At 45.6% G+C, this 20,190-nt stretch overlaps 1 protein-coding gene across 4 annotated transcripts in view; it reads right to left on the bottom strand.

Moving 5' to 3' along the window:
• Positions 1-17,224, bottom strand: part of GLT1D1 (glycosyltransferase 1 domain containing 1) — a 37,185-nt gene extending 19,961 nt beyond the window's left edge. For all 4 annotated transcript variants that reach the window (XR_008483865.1, XR_008483867.1, XR_008483866.1 and 1 more), the window contains exons 1-6: positions 17,142-17,224; positions 10,001-10,149; positions 7,942-8,047; positions 5,403-5,454; positions 2,008-2,044; positions 901-957 (exon numbers count right to left, since the gene is read on the bottom strand). Coding sequence is in view for 1 of the 4 variants with exons in the window: in XM_054289025.1 (XP_054145000.1) it covers positions 901-957; positions 2,008-2,044; positions 5,403-5,454; positions 7,942-8,047; positions 10,001-10,149; positions 17,142-17,209 (469 nt within the window). In the remaining 3 variants the exon portion in view is untranslated. The remainder of the gene's footprint in view (positions 1-900; positions 958-2,007; positions 2,045-5,402; positions 5,455-7,941; positions 8,048-10,000; positions 10,150-17,141) is intronic.
• Between the last annotated feature and the right edge of the window lie 2,966 nt (positions 17,225-20,190).

Here is a 20,190-nt window from a genome sequence, read left to right as displayed (position 1 = left end):
ACATTAGAAATTCACTTTAGGGGGAATCTCCCCCTCCTCAATCTGTTGACTGCTCATTTAATCACAAAATGGTTGGACAAGAGATCAAATCAACACTGAGGCTGTGCTAGCAAGTGACAAATCATTTCACTCCAGACAATCATTAATCTTGGGGGCACTGTGATTTTCCGAGAACAAAATAACCTCACAGTGCTCAGCTCCAGACTGCCCCTGGCTCTGGGGGATGGCTCCCATCTCCTGAGGGGATAAAGCACAGGGGAGGATTCACCTGCAGCACGGGGAACAGCTGAGATCAGGCTGATGGATGTAAAACTGAAACGTTTCCACCGGGCTGGAATGCCCATAAATCACCTTTGGGGAAAGATGGAGGAATCAAAGATTGCCACCATGGGGTGACTCAGAATTAGGGCCCCGCCTCACCTGCTCAGGTGAGAGCAGAGCAGAGCAGAGGCAGCTCCAGCCCAAACAAACAAACACCAGCACTTCTTCCTCCTCCTCCTCCAGCCCAACCAAACACCAGCATTCATTTCTCTCTGCACTGCTGCAGGCAGCCCAGGCTGGGACAGAACAAAGGCTGGGACAGAACAAAGCTCAGGGACTTGTGCTGTGCTCCCCAGGGACCTCCAGGGCCCTGCCCCAGCCTGGAGCTCTCCTGGTGCAGCCCAGCCCTGGCCAGAGCACAAATCCAGAGCCACTCTGGCTGCTGGGTGGCCCAGACTCATCTCATGGATGTTCTGCCATTTCCCATAGAGTTAAGGCACTTTGTTACATGATTAGTTATTATTATTAGCTCTGATTCTAAGTTTCTTTCATCCTTGACGCCTATTAGGAAGGTGTCAAGGAATTAGGAATAAACCCATTAGGGATAAACACAGTAAACAAAGGGAAAATGAGTTTTACCTGCATTTTGTAGAAATTGGTACCAGTCAAATGTTTCACTGGGTGTAGCCTTGATTCCTGTGTAAAAAAAGGAGATCCCATGTTAAATGTCCCCTGCATGGCTGAGCTGTGGCTCCTGAGGCTTTGGGAAGTGCAATAAAGCAATTATTTCTGCAGGCACCCTGAACTCCCCTCACAGCAATGCCAGGCTGTGCAGCCGTTCCCCAGAGGGAAATTTCCTCCAGTGGGAAATGCTGTACAATCCCCCAGTGCTGGGACCTTCCAGCAACACAGCCCTGCTAAATCTGCCTGGTAAAACCACACCTGGGACAGCATCACCTGAGGGGGGACATCATTCCAGAACAGATCCAGGGCAGCTGCGACACAGAGCCCTCAACACAGAAGGAAATAAATCACATTTATACACAACTTTAATATTAATCTGTCCTGAATATTAATGAATGTGCTTTTCCTTATGTTAAAGATTAATTACTTTAATGATGAAACTATTTTATTAATTTATTTAATCACTTATTAAACTATTACCTCCCAAGAGACTTAAATATAAACTAAACACGGGCTAAACAGACTTCACAATGAGCAATTTCAACAGCACAGCCTGGAAAAGGATGTTACTTTCTTTGAAAGCGAAATACACAAAGTGGAATGAGTTTTGGAATGCAGAGACAGCTATTTTTAATTAAATAAATGAGGAAATGAAGCCATCACACCTAAAATACTGAGCTGTGCTCCCTGGACTGTCAGTGGTGTACTTGGCCCTCACTGGGCTGGGAACTCACCCTGGAGCATTTTAAGGAATTTGGGGCTCCAGGAAAGAATTCCCCACCCTCAAACCCTCTGCAGCCTTCGGAGAAGCTCAGAGCTGCCCCATTTCAGCTCCCTTTGGGATTTCTGCTGGAGGGGAGCTGGGAAAGCATCCACAGAGCACCCAGGGAGGGGAAACTGAGGCACAGAGACTGAAATTCTGCCGCAATTAAGGGCAGAGGAAAAAGCTCAAATTAGGGAGCAGAGCAGAGCAGCCCATGGGTCAGGGCAGGAAGGCAGGTACATCACAAACCACAGGAACCACAGGCAGGGAATCCTTCAGCAGGATCTCAAAGCTCTCACCTTGGCTTTGGACATAAATTTTCTTCCGAGCATCTGGCTTTAAAGAGAAGGAGAAGAAAAAAGCTTTCAGAGTTCAACATGAAAATATCTGTTCAATCCTCAAAAAAACCCCACACTAAAGGGCAACAAAACACATGTCAGTGTGATTTTCTTCCGACTATTGAAAATCAAAACTATTAGATACATTTAGTAACTCCAAAAGCCAACAATGTAATTTATATTTACTATGTCCATTTACAGTATCAATGAATCAATTTTGCAAGAAACACAATTACCAAGTTAGTACAAATATATATATTTTTAGTTTGTCTCTGTATCCTCTCTTATGATCATTACCCTGTTTTTCTGGAATAAAACAAATTTCAACTGTCTAGCTGAAAATCAGCACTAGTTCCCAAAAAGCTGTTGGTCTTGGAAGACTGGTTTTGAAAATCCAGTTTATATTTATCTATAATACAATTTATAAACATCTCAGTTTCAGAAACTGCTGTCAAATATAAGACAAAGACTTGCCTAGACTGGAAAACTGGTGCTTGGTGGTTATTGCAGAACAGTCACAAATAAAAATTACAAAATAAATTACCTTAAAATAGCTGTAGTAAAAGAGGTAATTACTACACTTCCAAAATCACTCCTGAAGCGCTGTTATTTAATTTAGGTGATTAAAGAAGCAATTTCCTATTTCAATATCTTTCTATAACTCCAACTGTGGATTTGTGGAATAATTTTTTTTTTTAGTGAAAAGAAAATCAGTTCAGAAAGAAACTTCAATTCTTGAACCAGTCAGCTCAGGAAATAGGAAGCCACAGAAGTGATTTTTTTTTTAAATTGCAGAGATTTTGGTTTTCCCTGTTGCTCCTTTGTGGCTGCCCCTCAGTCCCCTGCCCAGGCTCTGCAGTTACTAAAAATGAACTGGGAAAAGAAACTGGAAGAAAAGAGGTCACTAAAAAAGTCATCTCCAAGCAGCTCACAGATGGGGAGGAGGTGGTTTCTGAGAATCAGGGTGAGCAATGTCACCAAAATTACACAAAAAAGCAGCAAATCCACACGGGAATGAAGTGGGGGAGAAAGAAACAGCTCTGCGCTACCTGGGGATATTCCATGGACTTCATCTTCCTTGAGCTTTTGTGTTCAAAGGATTTAAAATAATAAAAATAGTTTAACACATCGTCACATCATTTTATTACCTAACAGCGGACCTTCTCTGACTAACACTTTGAATTTCCCAGCATGATAAAAATGATAAAATGATAAAAACCTCCTGCAAGCAATGGGACAGCACTGCCAACCCCAGAACTGAACTCTGCAGGAAAAGGGAGCAAAACAGAGAAAACCAGGAAAAAGGAGGTGGGAAAAGCAGGGGGCAGCACCTGAAAACACCAAGTTAAGAGAGAATTTCAAGTTCAGCATCCTCGTTCCTGCCCTGCAGGACCCCAGAGGGCTCAGGGAGCAGAAACAGCCCTGGAGGCTCTGAGAGCACTGGGACAGGGCTCAGGGATGCACTCACTCTTTATAGATCAATTTTCTCTTATGCTTTATTCTAAATGGGCTTGAGGAGAATGGGAAATGAAATGAATGCTAATAAAAGTGGCTTAGGTAATTCCTCTGCACCAGTTTTATGCTCCTGAAATAAAAATCTGACCATGGGCACGAGATCTTTTACAGCATTTCAAACTCACCTGGAGTGCAGATCATTGCAAGGGCTGGGTTATACACTTCAGAATTAAGGTAATTTATCCAATGAAATGGAAGAGAATTTTTTGGAAGAGACAGCCTTTGGGCACAGTGCAACTGCTGACATGTCTGTGATGTACATTCTTGGGTGATATCCCAGCTAATGGAGCCCCATTGGAGGAGCAGGGCAGCTCAGAGCAGTGTGAGCTCACATGTAAATACCGTGAATATCATGAAAATCATCAATAGGAGCTGTGGGGGAAGGACGTGCTCATACCCCTCACTGCCTGGAAGCAGCAAATCTGAGCCTTTTGCTCTGAGCCTTCCCACAGAGCCAGCAGGGCAGGAGCCCCAGCCCTCAGCACATGCCAGCAGCTGGATTTCAGTTCAGGATGGGGCAGATCTGCCCGCCATTCCCTGCAGCTGGATTCCAGTTCAGGATCAGAGCATTTCAGGCACAGGCAGCAGCTGGATTTCAGTTCAGGATGGGGCAGATCTGCCCGCCATTCCCTGCAGCTGGATTCCAGTTCAGGATCAGAGCATTTCAGGCACAGGCAGCAGCTGGATTTCAGTTCAGGATGGGGCAGATCTGCCTGCCATTCCCTGCAGCTGGATTCCAGTTCAGGATCAGAGCATTTCAGGCACAGGCAGCAGCTGGATTTCAGTTCAGGATGGGCCAGATCTGCGTCCAGTTCCCTGCCCCAGACCCCAAACCCTGCATCACTCTCACAGGCCCCCAGTACAAAGTGTTTAGGTGAAATCAAAGCCTGGTACCTAAAAGCATTTGAGGTGCTGATTCTGGAACTATTTCAAAGCTCAGTTTGGTTTCCTCTCCTTACACACTGTTACTTTTGTCCTTTTCTTGCTTAATATCCCTGACAGAAGCTGTGCCCTTTCCCTTTAACCCATCATGAAGTTCACTGCAGTAACTATTAAAACCAAATCACATTTGTAAAATAAAATACCAAATCCCATCTCTGCTCATGTATCCTTTCAATAAAAACAGATTTTAAAAATCAATTAATGCTGGAATAAGGCATTGTATATCCTGCACTCTCAGTGATTATTTTTGAGACAAGAGTGCATTAATGGTTGTCCTATGATGCAAATTGGAACTGAAAAGGTGCCGAGCACTTTGTTTTAACTTCTTGCATTAATTGTTCAGCCTCAGCTGGTGTTTCCAGGGTGAGGTGAGTGAGCCAACACCTCCTGCAGGAGGGAGCTCCTGCCTTGCTGCTCCCATCCCCAATGGCTCCTGCTCACCCCTCACTGGTCTGCTGATCAGCACACAGAAAAATCAAATCTAATTTACCTCTGCAGCTCCCCTTAAGAGGTTCACTCTGTTCCCAGAGTTGACCAAACAAGTATTTTCAAATTATACCTCCAAATTCTCTATTGTAACTAGTGCTGTCTGGAGGAATTTTAAAGTTTAGTTAATGATGCCAAAAGAAACAATTTGGCATCAGGAGAGACTTGGTAATAACAAATGATTTGTGTTAAATGTTACAGAGAAACACTTCCTGAGCTGCTCCACACTCTCTGCTAATCCTAAAGAGCTTTTAATGCCAGGCCCCTCTGACTGCACATCAGCATGAAATGCTCTCTCCGAAAGGACAGCAGGGCTGGGAACAATGCAGATTATTGCAATTCTCTGCATATTTAGGGCACACTTAGGAGCATGCATATCTGCTAATACAGTAAGCACTGCCACTCCAACATACCCACTCTGCTGCTGCCAGCTCCTTCATTTCCACCGTGAAAGCCACCGCAAACCTGGTTAGGGGGACAAAAATAGTTGGGATCATCTGCTTAAAGTGTTTAAACGTTAAAAAAAGTACTTCAGAAAAAAACCTTGATAAGAACTAAGATCAGAGGCTTACAGAGCTGATCCCAGCTGAAAGACAAAAGCAGGCTTTGCACTTGCTCCAGCAGGAAATTTGGTTAAACCAGCAGCAGCTCCTCAAGCTTTGCACTTGTTCCAGCAGCAAATTTGGTTAAACCAGCAGCAAATTGTGCTTAAACCAGCAGCAAACCCTGGTTAAACCAGCACAAATCCTGGTTAAACCAGCACCAAACCCTGGTTAAACCAGCACAAACCCTGGTTAAACCAGCACAAACCCTGGTTAAACCAGCAGCAAACCCTGGTTAAACCAGCACCAAACCCTGGTTAAAGCAGCAGCAAACCCTGGTTAAAGCAGCACCAAACCCTGGTTAAACCAGCACCAAACCCTGGTTAAACCAGCACCAAACCCTGGTTAAAGCAGCACCAAACCCTGGTTAAACCAGCACAAACCCTGGTTAAACCAGCACCAAACCCTGGCTAAACCAGCACCAAACCCTGGTTAAAGCAGCAGCAGCTCCTCAGGCTTTCCTGGGAAGGTGAAGTGGGGATTCCTCAAAGAGAACCCCAAACAAGGGCACAGCTGCCAGTTTGCCCAAATTAATGCTCACAGCAGCAGCAGGATTCCCACAAATGCTGAACTAGAACTCCTGCTTTCGCTGGGTGAAACAAACCTTATTCCCCTGCGTGTGTTCTGTAGGATCTGCTTTAAGGCCCTGCAATGGATTTCACACCACAAGCTGCCAGCTTTGAGGGTATTAAAGCCCCTGCAAACGCTGCCTTTGTCAAGCTGCATATGCTCCCTCCCCAGATCGTGCAATTATCCTTTCAACACATCACATTAACAAGCATAAAAAGATGTCACTTCTAAGTCTACAAAATACTGTTCAATAGGAAAAAAAATACCCCAGAGGGGTACAAGCACCATTTAGAGGGATTTGATTAAAAATGAAACACTCATAAGGCCAGACAGTGTTCAATAGTTTGTTTTATGGAATGTGCTGGGATATTGTACTGGACAAGTAATCTACAATTCATGATGCTTTCTGCTTAGAACCCTGCAATCAATAAAGAAAAAAAATCAATGTTTCTTTTAATAACCATGCAATGAATAACAGCAGTGATGCTACTGGAGAAGAGGCACATTCAGAATAACTTCTGGAAAACTGAGATGCTTTTCCTCTAGTAGAGAAAATATTGTAAACTGCACAGGGATGTCATAATACATTTTGAAAGATCATAGATAATTCAAGCTGTTAAGGTATACTTCAGGTTCCCAACTCAATAGCATTAAAAAACATTCAGTAAAGCAGATTTTGTATTAGGTGTATTTGTGACAGATGATATTTTAAACAGAGATGGATCAAATGGGCACACTCAGAGATTGTTTTTATGTATTTCTCATTTTGCACAGTGCTGAAATCCATCTGGCACATTAGATATCTTTTTCTTTTCCTTCAGACCTGTTTAAAGAACAACTTCTGATTATTTGATAACAAAAGTAAACAAGTACATAAATTTTTTCCTGAGTGGAACCTTAAGTTGCTCTCAGCTCCAAGCCACGCTGGGGCACAGGAACGTGCCCTAATGATTTTTCAATGAGTGTGATTAAGTGGTGTCTTTAAAATCTGTTTGCTTACCACACTTTATGGGGGATTACAGACAGAGCAGCACATCTCTGCCAGGGCCGAGTGAGCCAATAATAGCTGGGAAATGGAGAGGCAGCAGCAAGGACAGAGCAGGTGAGAGGAGCTGGAGCAGATCCTGCCTGGCCCAAAATCCAGGTTTCCTCCCCCACCACGGCCACGAGCAAACACTGCTGAAGTCAACAAACCTTTGGATCAGTCAGGAGAAAACTTCTGAGGATGTTGAAACTATGAAACACGCTCAAAAGGCTTCTCAGTCTTTAGTAATTTCCTCTGGTTTAGGATCAGTTCTTGCTCTACATTTGATGACCACACTGGCACAGCACCAGAGCTTTCCAGACTTTAAAACACCTGAAAATGCTCCCTTGTCATTTCCCCTAAAAACTGAGAGAATTGGCTTAAAGACTTTTTTCAGTCTCTGCTTCTTTGCTCATGGGCCCAGGGAAAGGAACAAATTAGCAGGAGAAAAAATAAAATTAAAAAAAAAAAAAATCTGCTTGTACCAGAGGGATCCACTTTTCCAGCAGGCATTCTGTGCACAAGCTGTGTGTGAGGAGCAGGGCAATCCCAAACAAACAGGCTGCACTTTCTGATCACACTGCTCCCCCTCCACCACTGAATCACAAACACAGGTAAAGGTCACCAGGATTTCAGCACTCCGGGGTTTTCTGCTGGCCTCCACGTCTTCCAGTGCTTCCAAGTGTGTGGGGAAACTTCCTAAAGATCTGCCTCAAAAATGCAATTTCCTGTCAGAAATTCCAGCCCTGCCCTTACCTGGCTCTCTCCAGCACTGCTCCCATCACCTGGCGCTTCTCTTTGCACTTCACGTCTTCATTGACATCTGTCCCTCCAAAGATGATCCCAAAGGGAATTCTGCTCCCTGCAAAGCAATCAGAAGGTGGCCAATGTGTCATGACCAGAGTGAAAAAGGGCATTGATAGCACTGAATCACCTATCTGAGCAAAAATCTCTGAAAAGGAAACTTGAATGTTTATTTTTTTAGCACTGTAACCCCACACACAATAACTGCACTTTCACAGGACATCAAACCAAATGGGAAACAAAGTTTGTTGATAAAGACAGAAAATGTACCATAGATTTCAATTTGTATTTGAAAGTTAAGTGAGCTGTAAGATCAGGATTTATTAGCATTGCTAATTTCCTCATTACTAAATGAGAGAGCAAGCAAAAAGAACGAAAGACTAATTACCATTCTGGCTACTTGGAGAATTTCCTTGGCATTTGTTGATATCACACTCTAATGTTTGCAGGTGGAGGGACTTGATGTGCTCTATCAAAGCACCACTGCCTCTAATCTTCCAGAGACAGACTCTCTGTAACACCATATCAAATATGCACTGCCTCTGTCATGAATTAAAAAAGGGAATAATTATGATGCCATCTATTGGGTGTGCTGATCCTGTAAACAGAATTTGCGGGATGAGGCCAAGCAGATCAATAGTGTGGCAGCAATGGCAGTGCAATCACTAAATTTCTAAATGTCCCAGGAGCCAGGAACGTTCTCTGGATCCCTTTTTTGTCCCAAAGTCTGCAATAACCTTTACACTTTGGCTGTGATCATCTCAGCAACCTTACTATTACTGTCCTGCTCTGCAGAGATTTTTGGTTTATTTCTCTTTCAGTCACTGCAGATACTTTTAGAACAGTGTAACTGATAATAATCAATAAATCAGTGTAACTGATTTATTGAAACTCCTTTTGTAAGGTATCAGGCTTTTAGGTCACTTGGGACTTTGAAAAGGCAACAGCAACACCATTTGGGCATTGCCACGCAAGTTAAACTCCAGTAAAACTGTACTCCAATAAACACTAAAATTCAGCTTTATCTTCTGTTCCTCAGCAAAAATCCCCAAAAAACCCCAAAAAGATGGTGCTCAGACTTTCCATGCGCTTCCTCCAAAACAATTCAAGGTCTTGTCAAAAAACCAATCACCTCTATGTTCCAACAAGCCTTAATTCATATGTGAGCACAGCTCATTTTACATTACTTTACATTTTACATTTATTTTTTTGTGTTTGTATTTCAGGTCCCCGCTGAAACCAGAGCCCCTGCGGAGCAGAAGCAGCCCAGCAGAGCAGACACAGAAATTCAGGCTGTCTGCGCACCCCCAGAACAATGGGGGCACTGCTGACATCCAAACCAAGCCCAGAGCTGCCCAGAGATCAGTGGAAGGTGCAGTTCTGTGCCTTTGGACAGATTCCTGTGACTCAGGGTGCTCTCAGCTGAGGATGCACAAAGTGCAATTTCAGCAGGTGAAATTACTGCCTGTAATTCTCAGAGCCAGTGCTCCCAGTCTGTCATTAGTGGCAGGCTAAAATTTTGTTCTCCGTGGCTAAAGAGAATCGAAAATTTTATTATTTGTCTGATAACATCCTGTCTCCTGCAGCCTGGCTGACAGGAATGTTATTTCACGTTGAAAAACCCTGACTCGTTTTTGAGCAGAAAAATGAAATTATCCTCCCTGCTTCCTTCCATTTGAGCCCAGCTCTCCTTAGCCAAGCCATTGTCCTCTGAAAGAACACATTTACTGAAAGGATCTAATGTTAATGTAATGCTCTCATCCTGATGCAGTTAAAGCACTTAATTACCAAGAGCACCATGTGGTTGAAAAGTACATTTATTTAGTTCTCTCTCTATCAGGCCTCCCATCGAGAGGGATTTTTAGCATTTCTGAACGTTTGCTGAAATGGATAAACAGAGAGAGGATGTTCTGTGTGGGGTTGTACATTTACAGCCATGTGCAGCAGCTAGGATTCATCCTCGCAGGACTTTTTGGGAGGTGTTTTTATTGCAAAGCAGGAGGAGGATTACCTTGCAGCAGTCTGCCTCCTTTATAGAGGTGAATGGCCAGGGCTGCATCAAACTTGTCTGAGGAGGTCAGGTTTGCTATTTCAGCTGCACTTCCATACATGAAAGCATCTTTGAGAACACAGATGTGGCCTGCAGCCTGTAGATGATTCCTTCATTATTGGGGCAAACAGAAAGAGAATAAAGAAGTCACTATTAATGTTATAACACACCAGTGTATGAGGCAAACTTAATCAAAACGTTTTTCCTTAAACTTTGCTCTGGCTTTCAACTTTATGCCTTTTTTGTTCAAGCAGACATCAACAAGGAGCTGCTCACAAGGCTGGTTTTTTTCCTGGAAGATATTTGTTATCTTCACCACTGTGAAGCCACAGGCACCTTCCAGCAAGGTAACACTGCCTGGGCCAAGCCTGAGCACCACAAAAATCAGAAAAAATGAAGCGTGGTCAGGACCTTCCTGACTCAACTTATTATTCTGAAATAATCCCTCCTTTTGAAGGGAGGTGTCAGAATTCCTGTGTCAGGCCTTGCTCTTAGAGATTCTCAGCTCCTTGTTCTGCAGAAAGGACACCAGATGAAGAAAGCACAAACGTGTCCAGCTGGTCAATGCCACTCCAAACACAGAACATCAAAAATGAATGCATCAAGAGAGCCAGAGAGCTGAACTGTGTTCCCCTTCTGTTTGATGGTGGGTTTAATTGCTTCTTGTCTCAGCTCACCCATTTATAAACCAGGCAAAGGATTATTGAAATATAAGCGAAAAAACTACACAAAAGTAATGGCACAAATATTGAAGTATAAGCAAAAAAACTACACAAAAGTAATGGCACAAATACTGAAGTATAAGCAAAAAAACTACACAAAAGTAATGACACAAATACCTTCACAACCTGCTTTAAAATCTCAATTCCAAAAAGCAAAAACAACCAGCAAGCCCCTGGCAGTGAGCTCAGCCATGCCCCTTTCCTTGCAGTGGTTCTCATGTGAAAACATTGGTGCCAGGGCTGCCAGAGCCAGGGACTGATGATTGCAGACAGCCCCACTCCTGCCCTAAACAGAACCAAACCCTGGCATTGGTGCCAGGGACTGATGATTGCAGACAGCCCCACTCCTGCCCCAGACCAGAACCAAACCCTGGCATTGGTGCCAGGGACTGATGATTGCAGACAGCCCCACTCCTGCCCCAGACCAGAACCAGGTATCAGTGCTCCAGGAGCATCAAATCGGGTATCAGTGCTCCAGGAACATCAAACCGGGTATCAGTGCTCCAGGAGCACCAGCAAACACCCAGAGCAGCAAATCCCAGCTGACACGGGGTGTTTGCACTGCCAGGATCACACAAACACCACAGGAACGTTCTGTGCTTATCCCGTATCGTGGCACTGATTGATTTCTCATCGTGTATTAATTGTTCTGGCATTGAAATCCTGCTAGCTCATTGACTGCCTGCATCACGTCAGCTTTCATCTCCTGATTACTGCACAGCCTCCCCAGAAATGTGATTTTCTGTCCTGCAGAAGTTAGTCACTCCTGCAGAAATTGGTGCTAAAAGTGCTGTAAAATGTCTGGGGGACTTGGAGGGAATGTGCCAGCCCTGACTGTGTCAGACAGAGCTGCACTGGCACCACACACGGTGCTGGATTCCCTCCTCAGCCCCCAGAGAAACTCCTTTCATTCCACTGCTCCAAACCAGACCAATAAATCATGATATCTGCTAACAAATAATGAAACACGGCCACATCTCAAGCTCCTTATTGACACTGCTGAGCCACTCTCAACACCAGCTGCCCCACGAGCTGCTTCCCAGTACCTGCCCTGCCCTTGCACAGGCTCTCCATTTACATCCCAATAACGATGCCCCAATCTCCCAGCTGTGGAGGGAAAACCTCCCAGGCATTCCTTGGGATGCTGCTGCAAGCATTCCATCATTTCACAGGTGCTCATTAAATGGTCTAAGAGGGTTTTTTCCCATCAGCACTCCAATTACCATAAATCGCTATCATGTACAAGCAATATGTTTGCATATTACAATTAATTTGAAAATAACTCTCTCAGGACAGCAGGAATCGAGAAAACCCAGCCAGGAATTCCAATCAGAAGTGGTTTTTTTACAATATACTAGGGATGACTACTTCTCCTCCACACATTCCACAGCTCCACATCTCCCTGGGGAATGGCAGCTGCTCTGCAGTAAACAGAGAGGGATTCCCCAAGTGTTCCAAGGCTCAGAGATTCTGCATTACCTCTACAACTTCAAAATTATTTCTTTACACATTTTTATTCTACTCAGGAGCACGTAAAAATTTTGCATACATCTTCAGAAGGAAAAATAAGCAAATATTCCCAGAATAATTCAAATTCCCAGATTTAAACAGGCCCCGATCCCCTGAACATTCCACTGAGTTTGATCTCATTAATCACAAGTTTCAAATGATGCATCCATGGAAATACACAAGTGTAGAAGCTGAGTTATTGGGTAGTATTTAAGTGCTGAAATTTACAGCGTTATTTTCATATTTTCTAAATGGCTTTTCATCTTTATAACCAAAAAAAGCAGGGTGATTTTCACACATATGCTGTTACCAAGGAACATGACTGGGGAGTGCTGCAGTTATTGCAGGGATTTTTTTGGAAGACTGATCTGTGTGTGAAGTCACAGATGTCCCTGAATGAGGCCCAGGCACAGGAGACACATCATCCATATCTTTTCTCCTCCTGGCAAATTCACATTATTTTGCCATTTCATAAACAAATACTTTGCGAATGAGAAACAAAAACTAACCCAGCTCCTGCTGTCTGGGGATCAAAGACAACACTGGAAATGCCAAATCTCAAGGCTACATTTCTCTCTATCATAGTTCTTAACACAGGAGATAAATCCCCAAGAGTCTTAACAAACCCCGAATGTTGCTTGGAGCTAGAAATTGCCTTGCCCATTCTCCCCTTCTGCTGAAACTCCCGTGGAAGCCAGTGCCATGACTTGGGGAAATGCTATTCCTGAAGTGGAGTTGAGCTGTCAGATCCCAGATTTTGGGTGTTTTTCTAAGCAGAAGGCATCAGGGAGAACTCCAGCCATGCAGTAAATGTGACAGAGCATTTTCAGCAGCACATTACACTGGCCACTGCTTACTCTGATATTCATACACACCTGAGTATTGGACAAAGTATTTCCCAGTCCCCCTCATTTTAGCATTCAGGAAATTAATTTCTCTTTGTTTGGTACATTGTTAATATTCTTTGGAAATTACAAAGCTTATAAGTGCAATTTTCAAGTGCATTCTCTGGATCTACACTGTGTGCAGAGATCCTGCTAAAAGCTGCAAGCCTTTCCTGACATGTTTTCACTTTGAGATTTCTGTACAAAAACCATTTTTCTCTAACACATCTGTGAAATACCAAGCGATGTTTTACAATGTTTAAATTTTTATTCCCTACATAATTGATCACTGCTTCTCACTTCTCCTGGCTAGCAGTCTCCCTCCTCCAGCATGAATCTGCAGTTCACAGGTTTGCATATCAGGAAACAGTTTTAGAGCTCCAAACACAGCCTGGCTGATGAGAAGGCACAGGAGCTAAAAGTGTGCTTATTTCTAAGGTATTATGGTTGTGAAACTTGCTCTGTTTTGTGTGATGTCTTCCTCTCAGAAACATTTACCTTCTAAATTTCAACTGATATTTAATGGAATTACTTGCAGACAAAGAATGTTTGATTTCCAAAAAGTTCCTGGTAGGTGGATACACTGACACTTCTTGAATGGCACAAAATAGGCTTCATCCAAAAATATTAATTATCTCTTTCCCTCAGCTGTCTGCTCTGCACAGCAGCTGTGCACCAACTCCTGTTAAATGTACATGGCACAATTCAGAGCTTGTTGAGGGAGCACTGCCTCTCAGAAACTTGGCCAGACCTGAACACTCACAATTCCCACTGAAGCTCATCAAGTTACACAAGCTGAAACCCTGCCTGATCTCCTGTTTTCTTTGTAAACGATCTTATTTTTGCAGAATTGTTAAAACAACATGTCCTTCATTTCCCTCTCAAGCCTCTCCTTGAAGCAACATAGGCAAATTGCATTGGCATGAGTGAACCATGAGTAAAGTTCACTGTGAACCGCAGAAATTAAAAATGTGAGTGAGGATGGGGACCAGCTCCTGCTGTCTGTGTGCTCTGAACTCAGTCACTGAGCTTGGCAAGGACCAGAGAACTCTTCCAAGCTTGGACCCTTGTTACACACAGTTCCTGCAGTGCACACCGTGGTGGTACCAAGGGCAGCCCCTGCAAATGATGGACCTCTTGCTAAGGTGCAAAGAACACCTGTCCTGAAGGTTCCTGCTCTGGGGATGGCCACGCAGGGCCAGCAGGGATGTCCCAGCAGGAAAGTCCCAGCAGAGACATCCCAACCTGAGCAGGGCCAGCAGGGATGTTGCAACAAGGAGGTCCCGGCCTGGGCAGGGAGGCCCCGGCCCGGGCAGGGAGGCCCCGGCCTGGGCAGAGCCATCAGGGATGTCCCAGCCTGGGCAGGGAGGGCCCGGCCTGGGCAGGGAGGGCCCGGCCCGGGCAGGGAGGGCCCGGCCTGGGCAGAGCCATCAGGGATGTCCCGGCCTGGGCAGGGAGGCCCCGGCCCGGGCAGAGCCACCAGGGAGGCGCAGGAGCTCCCAGAGCTGCCCTGAGGACAGGAGCATCCCCTGCCCTGGAGCGTTCCCCTGTGGGACTCCCACCCTGGCACACAGGGTAAAATGAAACAGCAGAAATGTCTGGATTACTGAATACTCCACTAAACGTCTAAGCTCAAAACCAATGGTCCAGAGGAATGATAAGCACCGTTGGATTTGTGGTTTAATTCTCTTGCAGGTGATTACCTGGAGATTTACAGAATGTGTGTCTTAACCGGCCAGTTAATGAGAGCCAAAACAATTTCTCCCTCTCCAGAAAACATTTACATATTGGCAAAAAAGTTAATCTAAATCTTTCTAATTAACCTATTAATTTCAGATTTCTATTCCTCCTTACTACCAAGTAATAAAAGATGAACAAAACATTTCAAGGGGCAGGGAAGAATAATTTCTTTTCTTCCTTGACACATCTTTGATCTCATTTCTAAGGTTGAACAATGGCAGCCTAAGCAAAGACTTTTGCTTAGTGCTGTATTTATTCATTGCTCATATTTTTTAAGGTGATTAAAGATTATGCACACCAATAGGAAGAAAGCCCACAGCACACTCATTATACCACTTGTTTTAGCAAGTTGATTTTTAGCCAAATTAAATTCTGGTACCTTTGTCACCACTTACTTTAAACTCAGGAAATGAATACCTTATTTATGAAAAGATGAAGCAGTTATTGGAAGAGTTGTAATATCATAAACAGAGTATACACTGTTATATTAAGCCATAAAATTAATCTATGCTGGCAAGTGTTCCACCCGGAGACAACACCATTGTTTCATTTATATTTAACCAAAAGTTCAAAATTTAAAAAAAAAATCGGGTAAAGGCACCTTGCTAAGCCACTGAAGCTCAGGACAATGTGCTCACATATTCACTATCAATATCTGTAATTAAAAGACTTTTATATAATATGTGAACCCTTGCTTTTCTGGCTCGTTCAGACTTATTTTAACTAGAAACAATGCAGAACCTGCTTTCCACTAGATTAGCTCTGAACAGCTCCAGCCTAAATGTACGTCTGACTTCCCTCAAAGTGGAATTGAAGAAGAAGAAAAGTAAATATTTGATTTGTAAAGGTACATAACCTCATAGAGGAAAATTGAGCAGTGATGTGCCCAATAACTAGTCTTGTACTATCCAGTGAGAGCAAAGGGTAAGATACAAAAGGAAAGGCAGAATGCCACAGGAACTCTGCTGCAATGTACAGGCATAAAAAGAAGTATATATATGCACATAAAGAATTTACTTGTCTCAATATTTTAGTAACAATTATGGTTTTAAAATAGCAAAACCTTCAGCTTTCTCTGGAGTTTCTATCCTCAGTGCCTGGGTGACAGGACCAGCAGACATGCCCTACCAGCCTCATCCACAGAGCAGCCCTGCAGAAGTCTCAGGCTGCACTTGCTATGACACAGGCAGTGTGAAAACCTAATGCCTGAGGATGCTGCTGTGCATAACCTCACATGAGGGACAATGCACAGATCAAGGGCAGGGAAAACTTGTAATGGCAGAATGTCCCAAGAGATTCATCCGGAGAGAAACAGCTAAACTGTGGAAAACTCTTAGATAAGATGAACCCAAATCATTATTCTGGGCCTCAAGAGGACAAAACCATTGGGAAATTGTTTATTTTCTATAGTGATTCATTTTTTTATAGCTGACGTGCACAGTGAAGCCCCAGCAGCAATGCTCTCAGCCACATCCCTTTCCACGTCACAGAAAACGCCAAACGGGGACATGTGGGATATTTCTGCGGTTCTGTTCGCCCGTGCGATTTCCCAGCACTGCAGCGCCGTGTCCGCCATCCATCCATCTATCCATGCATCCATCCATCCCCACGAGAGCCGCAGCGAGGGCAGCCACCGGAGCGGCTCCCGCGCGGCTGCAGCCGGGGCTGGCTCTGGCTCTGCCGGGCTGCCCGCCACACCGTGTGTGCCAGCCGGGGCTGTGCGGCTCTGCCCTGCTGCCCGTCACACCGACTGTGCCATCCCCGCAGCCCTGCTGCCCGTCACACCGACTGTGCCAGCCCCGCAGCCCTGCTGCCCGTCACACCGACTGTGCCAGCCCCGCAGCCGCAGCCCTGCCGCCCGTCACACCGACTGTGCCAGCCCCGCAGCCGGTGCCCGCCGGGGCTGTGCGGGACCCGGCCACGCTGCGGGGCGAGAGCGGCCCGGGCGCCGCCGGCCGTGCCCGCTCTGGGCACGCACCGGGCGGGCACCGTGCCGGGCAGCGCCGCAGCGGGGGCGGCCCCGCGGTGTCCCCGGGCTCGGCCACCGCCCCCCGCACACCCCCGGGCCGCCGCTCCCCACACGCTGCCGGGGCCGGCGGAGCCACCGCACACCCGGGCCCGCCGGGCTGTGCCGCCACCCCCCGCACTCCCGGGGCCGCCGGAGCCGCCACCGTGCGCCGGCGCCGGCCGCGCATGGCGGGCGCGGAGCGCGGCGCATCCTCCCCATAGCGGCGCTCACTCACTCACCGGATCCTGGCGGCCGTGGTGGCGTTGCCGGTCTGTGCCCGCAGGCACGCCAGCAGCAGCAGCCTCATCGCGGCCGCTCCGCTCCCTCCGCTCCGCCCGCCGCCGCCTCACCTGCCCGCGGGCCCGGAAACGGCGCTGCGGAGCGGGGCCGGAGCGGCCGCGGCCCCGAGCCCTGCCCGACCCACCCGGCGGGGATGGGCCGGCCCTGGCAGGTGCTCCCGGGCAGAGGGCACCTGGATACCTGGCAGAGGTCTGGGTGCCCGCCCACGCCTCTGGACAGCGCTGTGTGCCCTCGCCAGTCCGGCACAGAAGTGACACGCTGGGATCATGGCCGGGGAATGGGAACTCAAAGGCCTCCTGTGGACAGCAGCACAGCCTCTGCCTCCCGCTGCCACCCAGGAGGTGCCCCATGCTTGGGGCAGGAACAGCCATAGGAAAAAACCTAAAGGTGGGTAAGATGCCAAGCACCAGAGCAGCCAGAGGAATGTGCTAGTCTGAAGAGTAAGGAATGAGATGGTCAAAGACCACTCCCAGCATCAGGAAGGCCTCAAAATGCAGCAGAACCAAAGGTGTGTGAGACCAGGGAAAAAGCAAGAAATCACAGCGACAGGCAGAACCCAAAGATACAACAAAACAGAGAAGAAAAAAGAACAAACCTGTACTCCAGATGAAGAAAACAATATCCCAAACCAGCAAGGCAGTGTTCAGGATAAAAGGGTCCACCCTAGTTAGAGCCAGAAACACAGAACGGCTGAGTGGGGCAGCAGCAGGAAGGTGAGAGGCCAGCTCAGGGAATCCGTTGGGAGATCAATAGGAAACAGGTGGCTGATTGTAGATACCCACCTGAACCTGTTTCAACTCTTGTGACAGTATTGAGACCAGGTGCAGCACATTGGTGGTGATGAGAAGGGGCCTGATTGGCCAGAAAAGTCACTTTTTGCTTATAACCTGGTCAGATTGCCTGATGTAATTCACCACAGGGTCACACAGATGCCAGCTTCCCCAAAGCTGGAGAAGACAGGGAAAAGTGGTCTTCAAAAACCTGCAGTGCCTCATTATTCATATTTCACTGTCAGGTAGACAGAGATAAAATATGCCACATGCAGAGAAATATTGAATTAATCATTTCTGAAACAGTACTTCTTCCAATAATTTGTGTGGATTTCTGAGGCTAACAGGTGTTCTGAAATTGAGTGTTTAAGCGTCATAAAAACACACACTGGAGTGGGTTCTGGCAAACTGTAAACATTCTGGTAGGCAGGCTCATATTTTGCTAATGAAACTGAATGCTGCAGAGCTGTGCTAACTGCATCTCACTGAGTTATCCCTTGGATTCAGCCCAACATTCTTTAGACCACTTCAAACTCCACTGGAACTAAAAATTTTGGCTGCAACCTATAAGAGCAGCAAATGCTGCAGAAATGCTAAAAACAGGGTAAATGCTAATCTAAGGGCAGGCAGAACCAAACCATTGGCTCTAGAACAGTCCTGTCACCATTCCAGAAAGTGTTTCTGGCATGAAATCCCACTCCTGCTGAGATGTGGAGGGCTTTTGTCAGCGTGGCCAGGATTCCAGCCTGGAAGTAGCCCATGGGAAGCACACTTGGGATTCTCAACCCCCCTCCAGGAGGGGCCTTTCAGATGTCCCCACAGCCCATCCAGGCGTGTCACACCTCGCAGCTCTGGCAGGGTGTGCCCAGAGCAGCCTTGGAACCAAAAATGGAGATTCTGCAGCTGTACCCTGGCTGTGAAAGCTCAGAAAGCCACGTTTTGGGTTAGCAAATGCTGTCCAACACATTTAGTGCGCAACACAAAGAAGAAAAAACGCAAACATTAAAGCAAGACAAAGCCTGCTCCGTGAGAAATGAGGAAACTCAACCAGTCACCTGAGAAATAAAGAGGAAATAAAGGAAACACTCAAAGAGATCTTAACATGTTATCACTATTTATGGTAACTCTGGCTTTATGCTATTTAGGCTTTGACTGAAAAAATAATCTGGAAATGTGCATTGCAACTTGAAAACACGGAAATGCATGAATGTATTCCTGTACAGACACAGCTGCACTCACTGTGTGCACAGAAAGGGTCCTGGATGTATCAGAATGAACTTTTAAACACACTGTAGCTCAGTATTGTTTGGAGGGAAATGAAAACCTCCTTCCTGCTGTACTTCCAGAGAGAACAGCAACTTGTGAATTTAGTGAGTTACCTGCATCTCTATCCCTAAAGAGTCAAGTAACATTTTAATGTACATTCCAACTGCTGCTCAGCATTGTTAGGTGTTTGTACCAGTTGTGGGACAGGTCAATATAGAAATCTCACCTCACTCACCAACGTAAACGATGAAGGGTCTAAAACATGAAAATAAGACACAATAATTCAAAGTGTGCTTTATTACTTTGAGTCCCCAGAAAATACTGCCAAACTCCTCAGAAAGTGCAATCACAGCTAATATGACAATAAGCTAGGAAAAGATGAAATGTAGTTTTGTTACAGAATCAGTCACGTTACAGTAGTTCACAAAGAAATGCCTGTACAGCTGGTTGCCTTTTCCTCATTGTCCTTTGTCATGAAATTTCTTAACTAGTTAAGAAAGCAAATATATGTAATCAGTCATTTTTATGGCATATGTTATTTACAAAGGCCCATTACTGAATGACTGTATTTACTTTTACAAGCATCACTTGCTCCAAAGTAAGTCATGCCTGAATGTTTGGTATGTAACTACATGATGTCAATAAACTTAACTTTTTTCATTGAAAACACACAACCAGCAGTGTCTTACCCACTTTGTTCTGGCCAAAAATAAGACTTTAAGATCTGCTGCTGAAGACAATTTAATGCATTCACATCCTGTACCTCAACAGGTGTGATGGTCGAACTGCAGCACATCTCAGGGTTGTAATCTTGTAATCTTATGTTTTCCCATTTTAATCACATGCTTTGTCCCACTGAAATCAGTGTTCACTCTCCATGTGTACCTGGATAATTCCTGCATGTCCTCACGCCCAGCTACTGCTCCCATCCGAGTCACCAGGCACATCCTGG

Source organism: Melozone crissalis, unplaced genomic scaffold (assembly GCF_028551555.1).
Source record: "Melozone crissalis strain CALT ecotype California unplaced genomic scaffold, PUWL_Pcris_2 ptg000063l_1, whole genome shotgun sequence".
Classification (NCBI taxonomy): Eukaryota; Metazoa; Chordata; class Aves; order Passeriformes; family Passerellidae; genus Melozone; species Melozone crissalis.
This window is presented reverse-complemented; position numbering and strand designations above follow the sequence as displayed.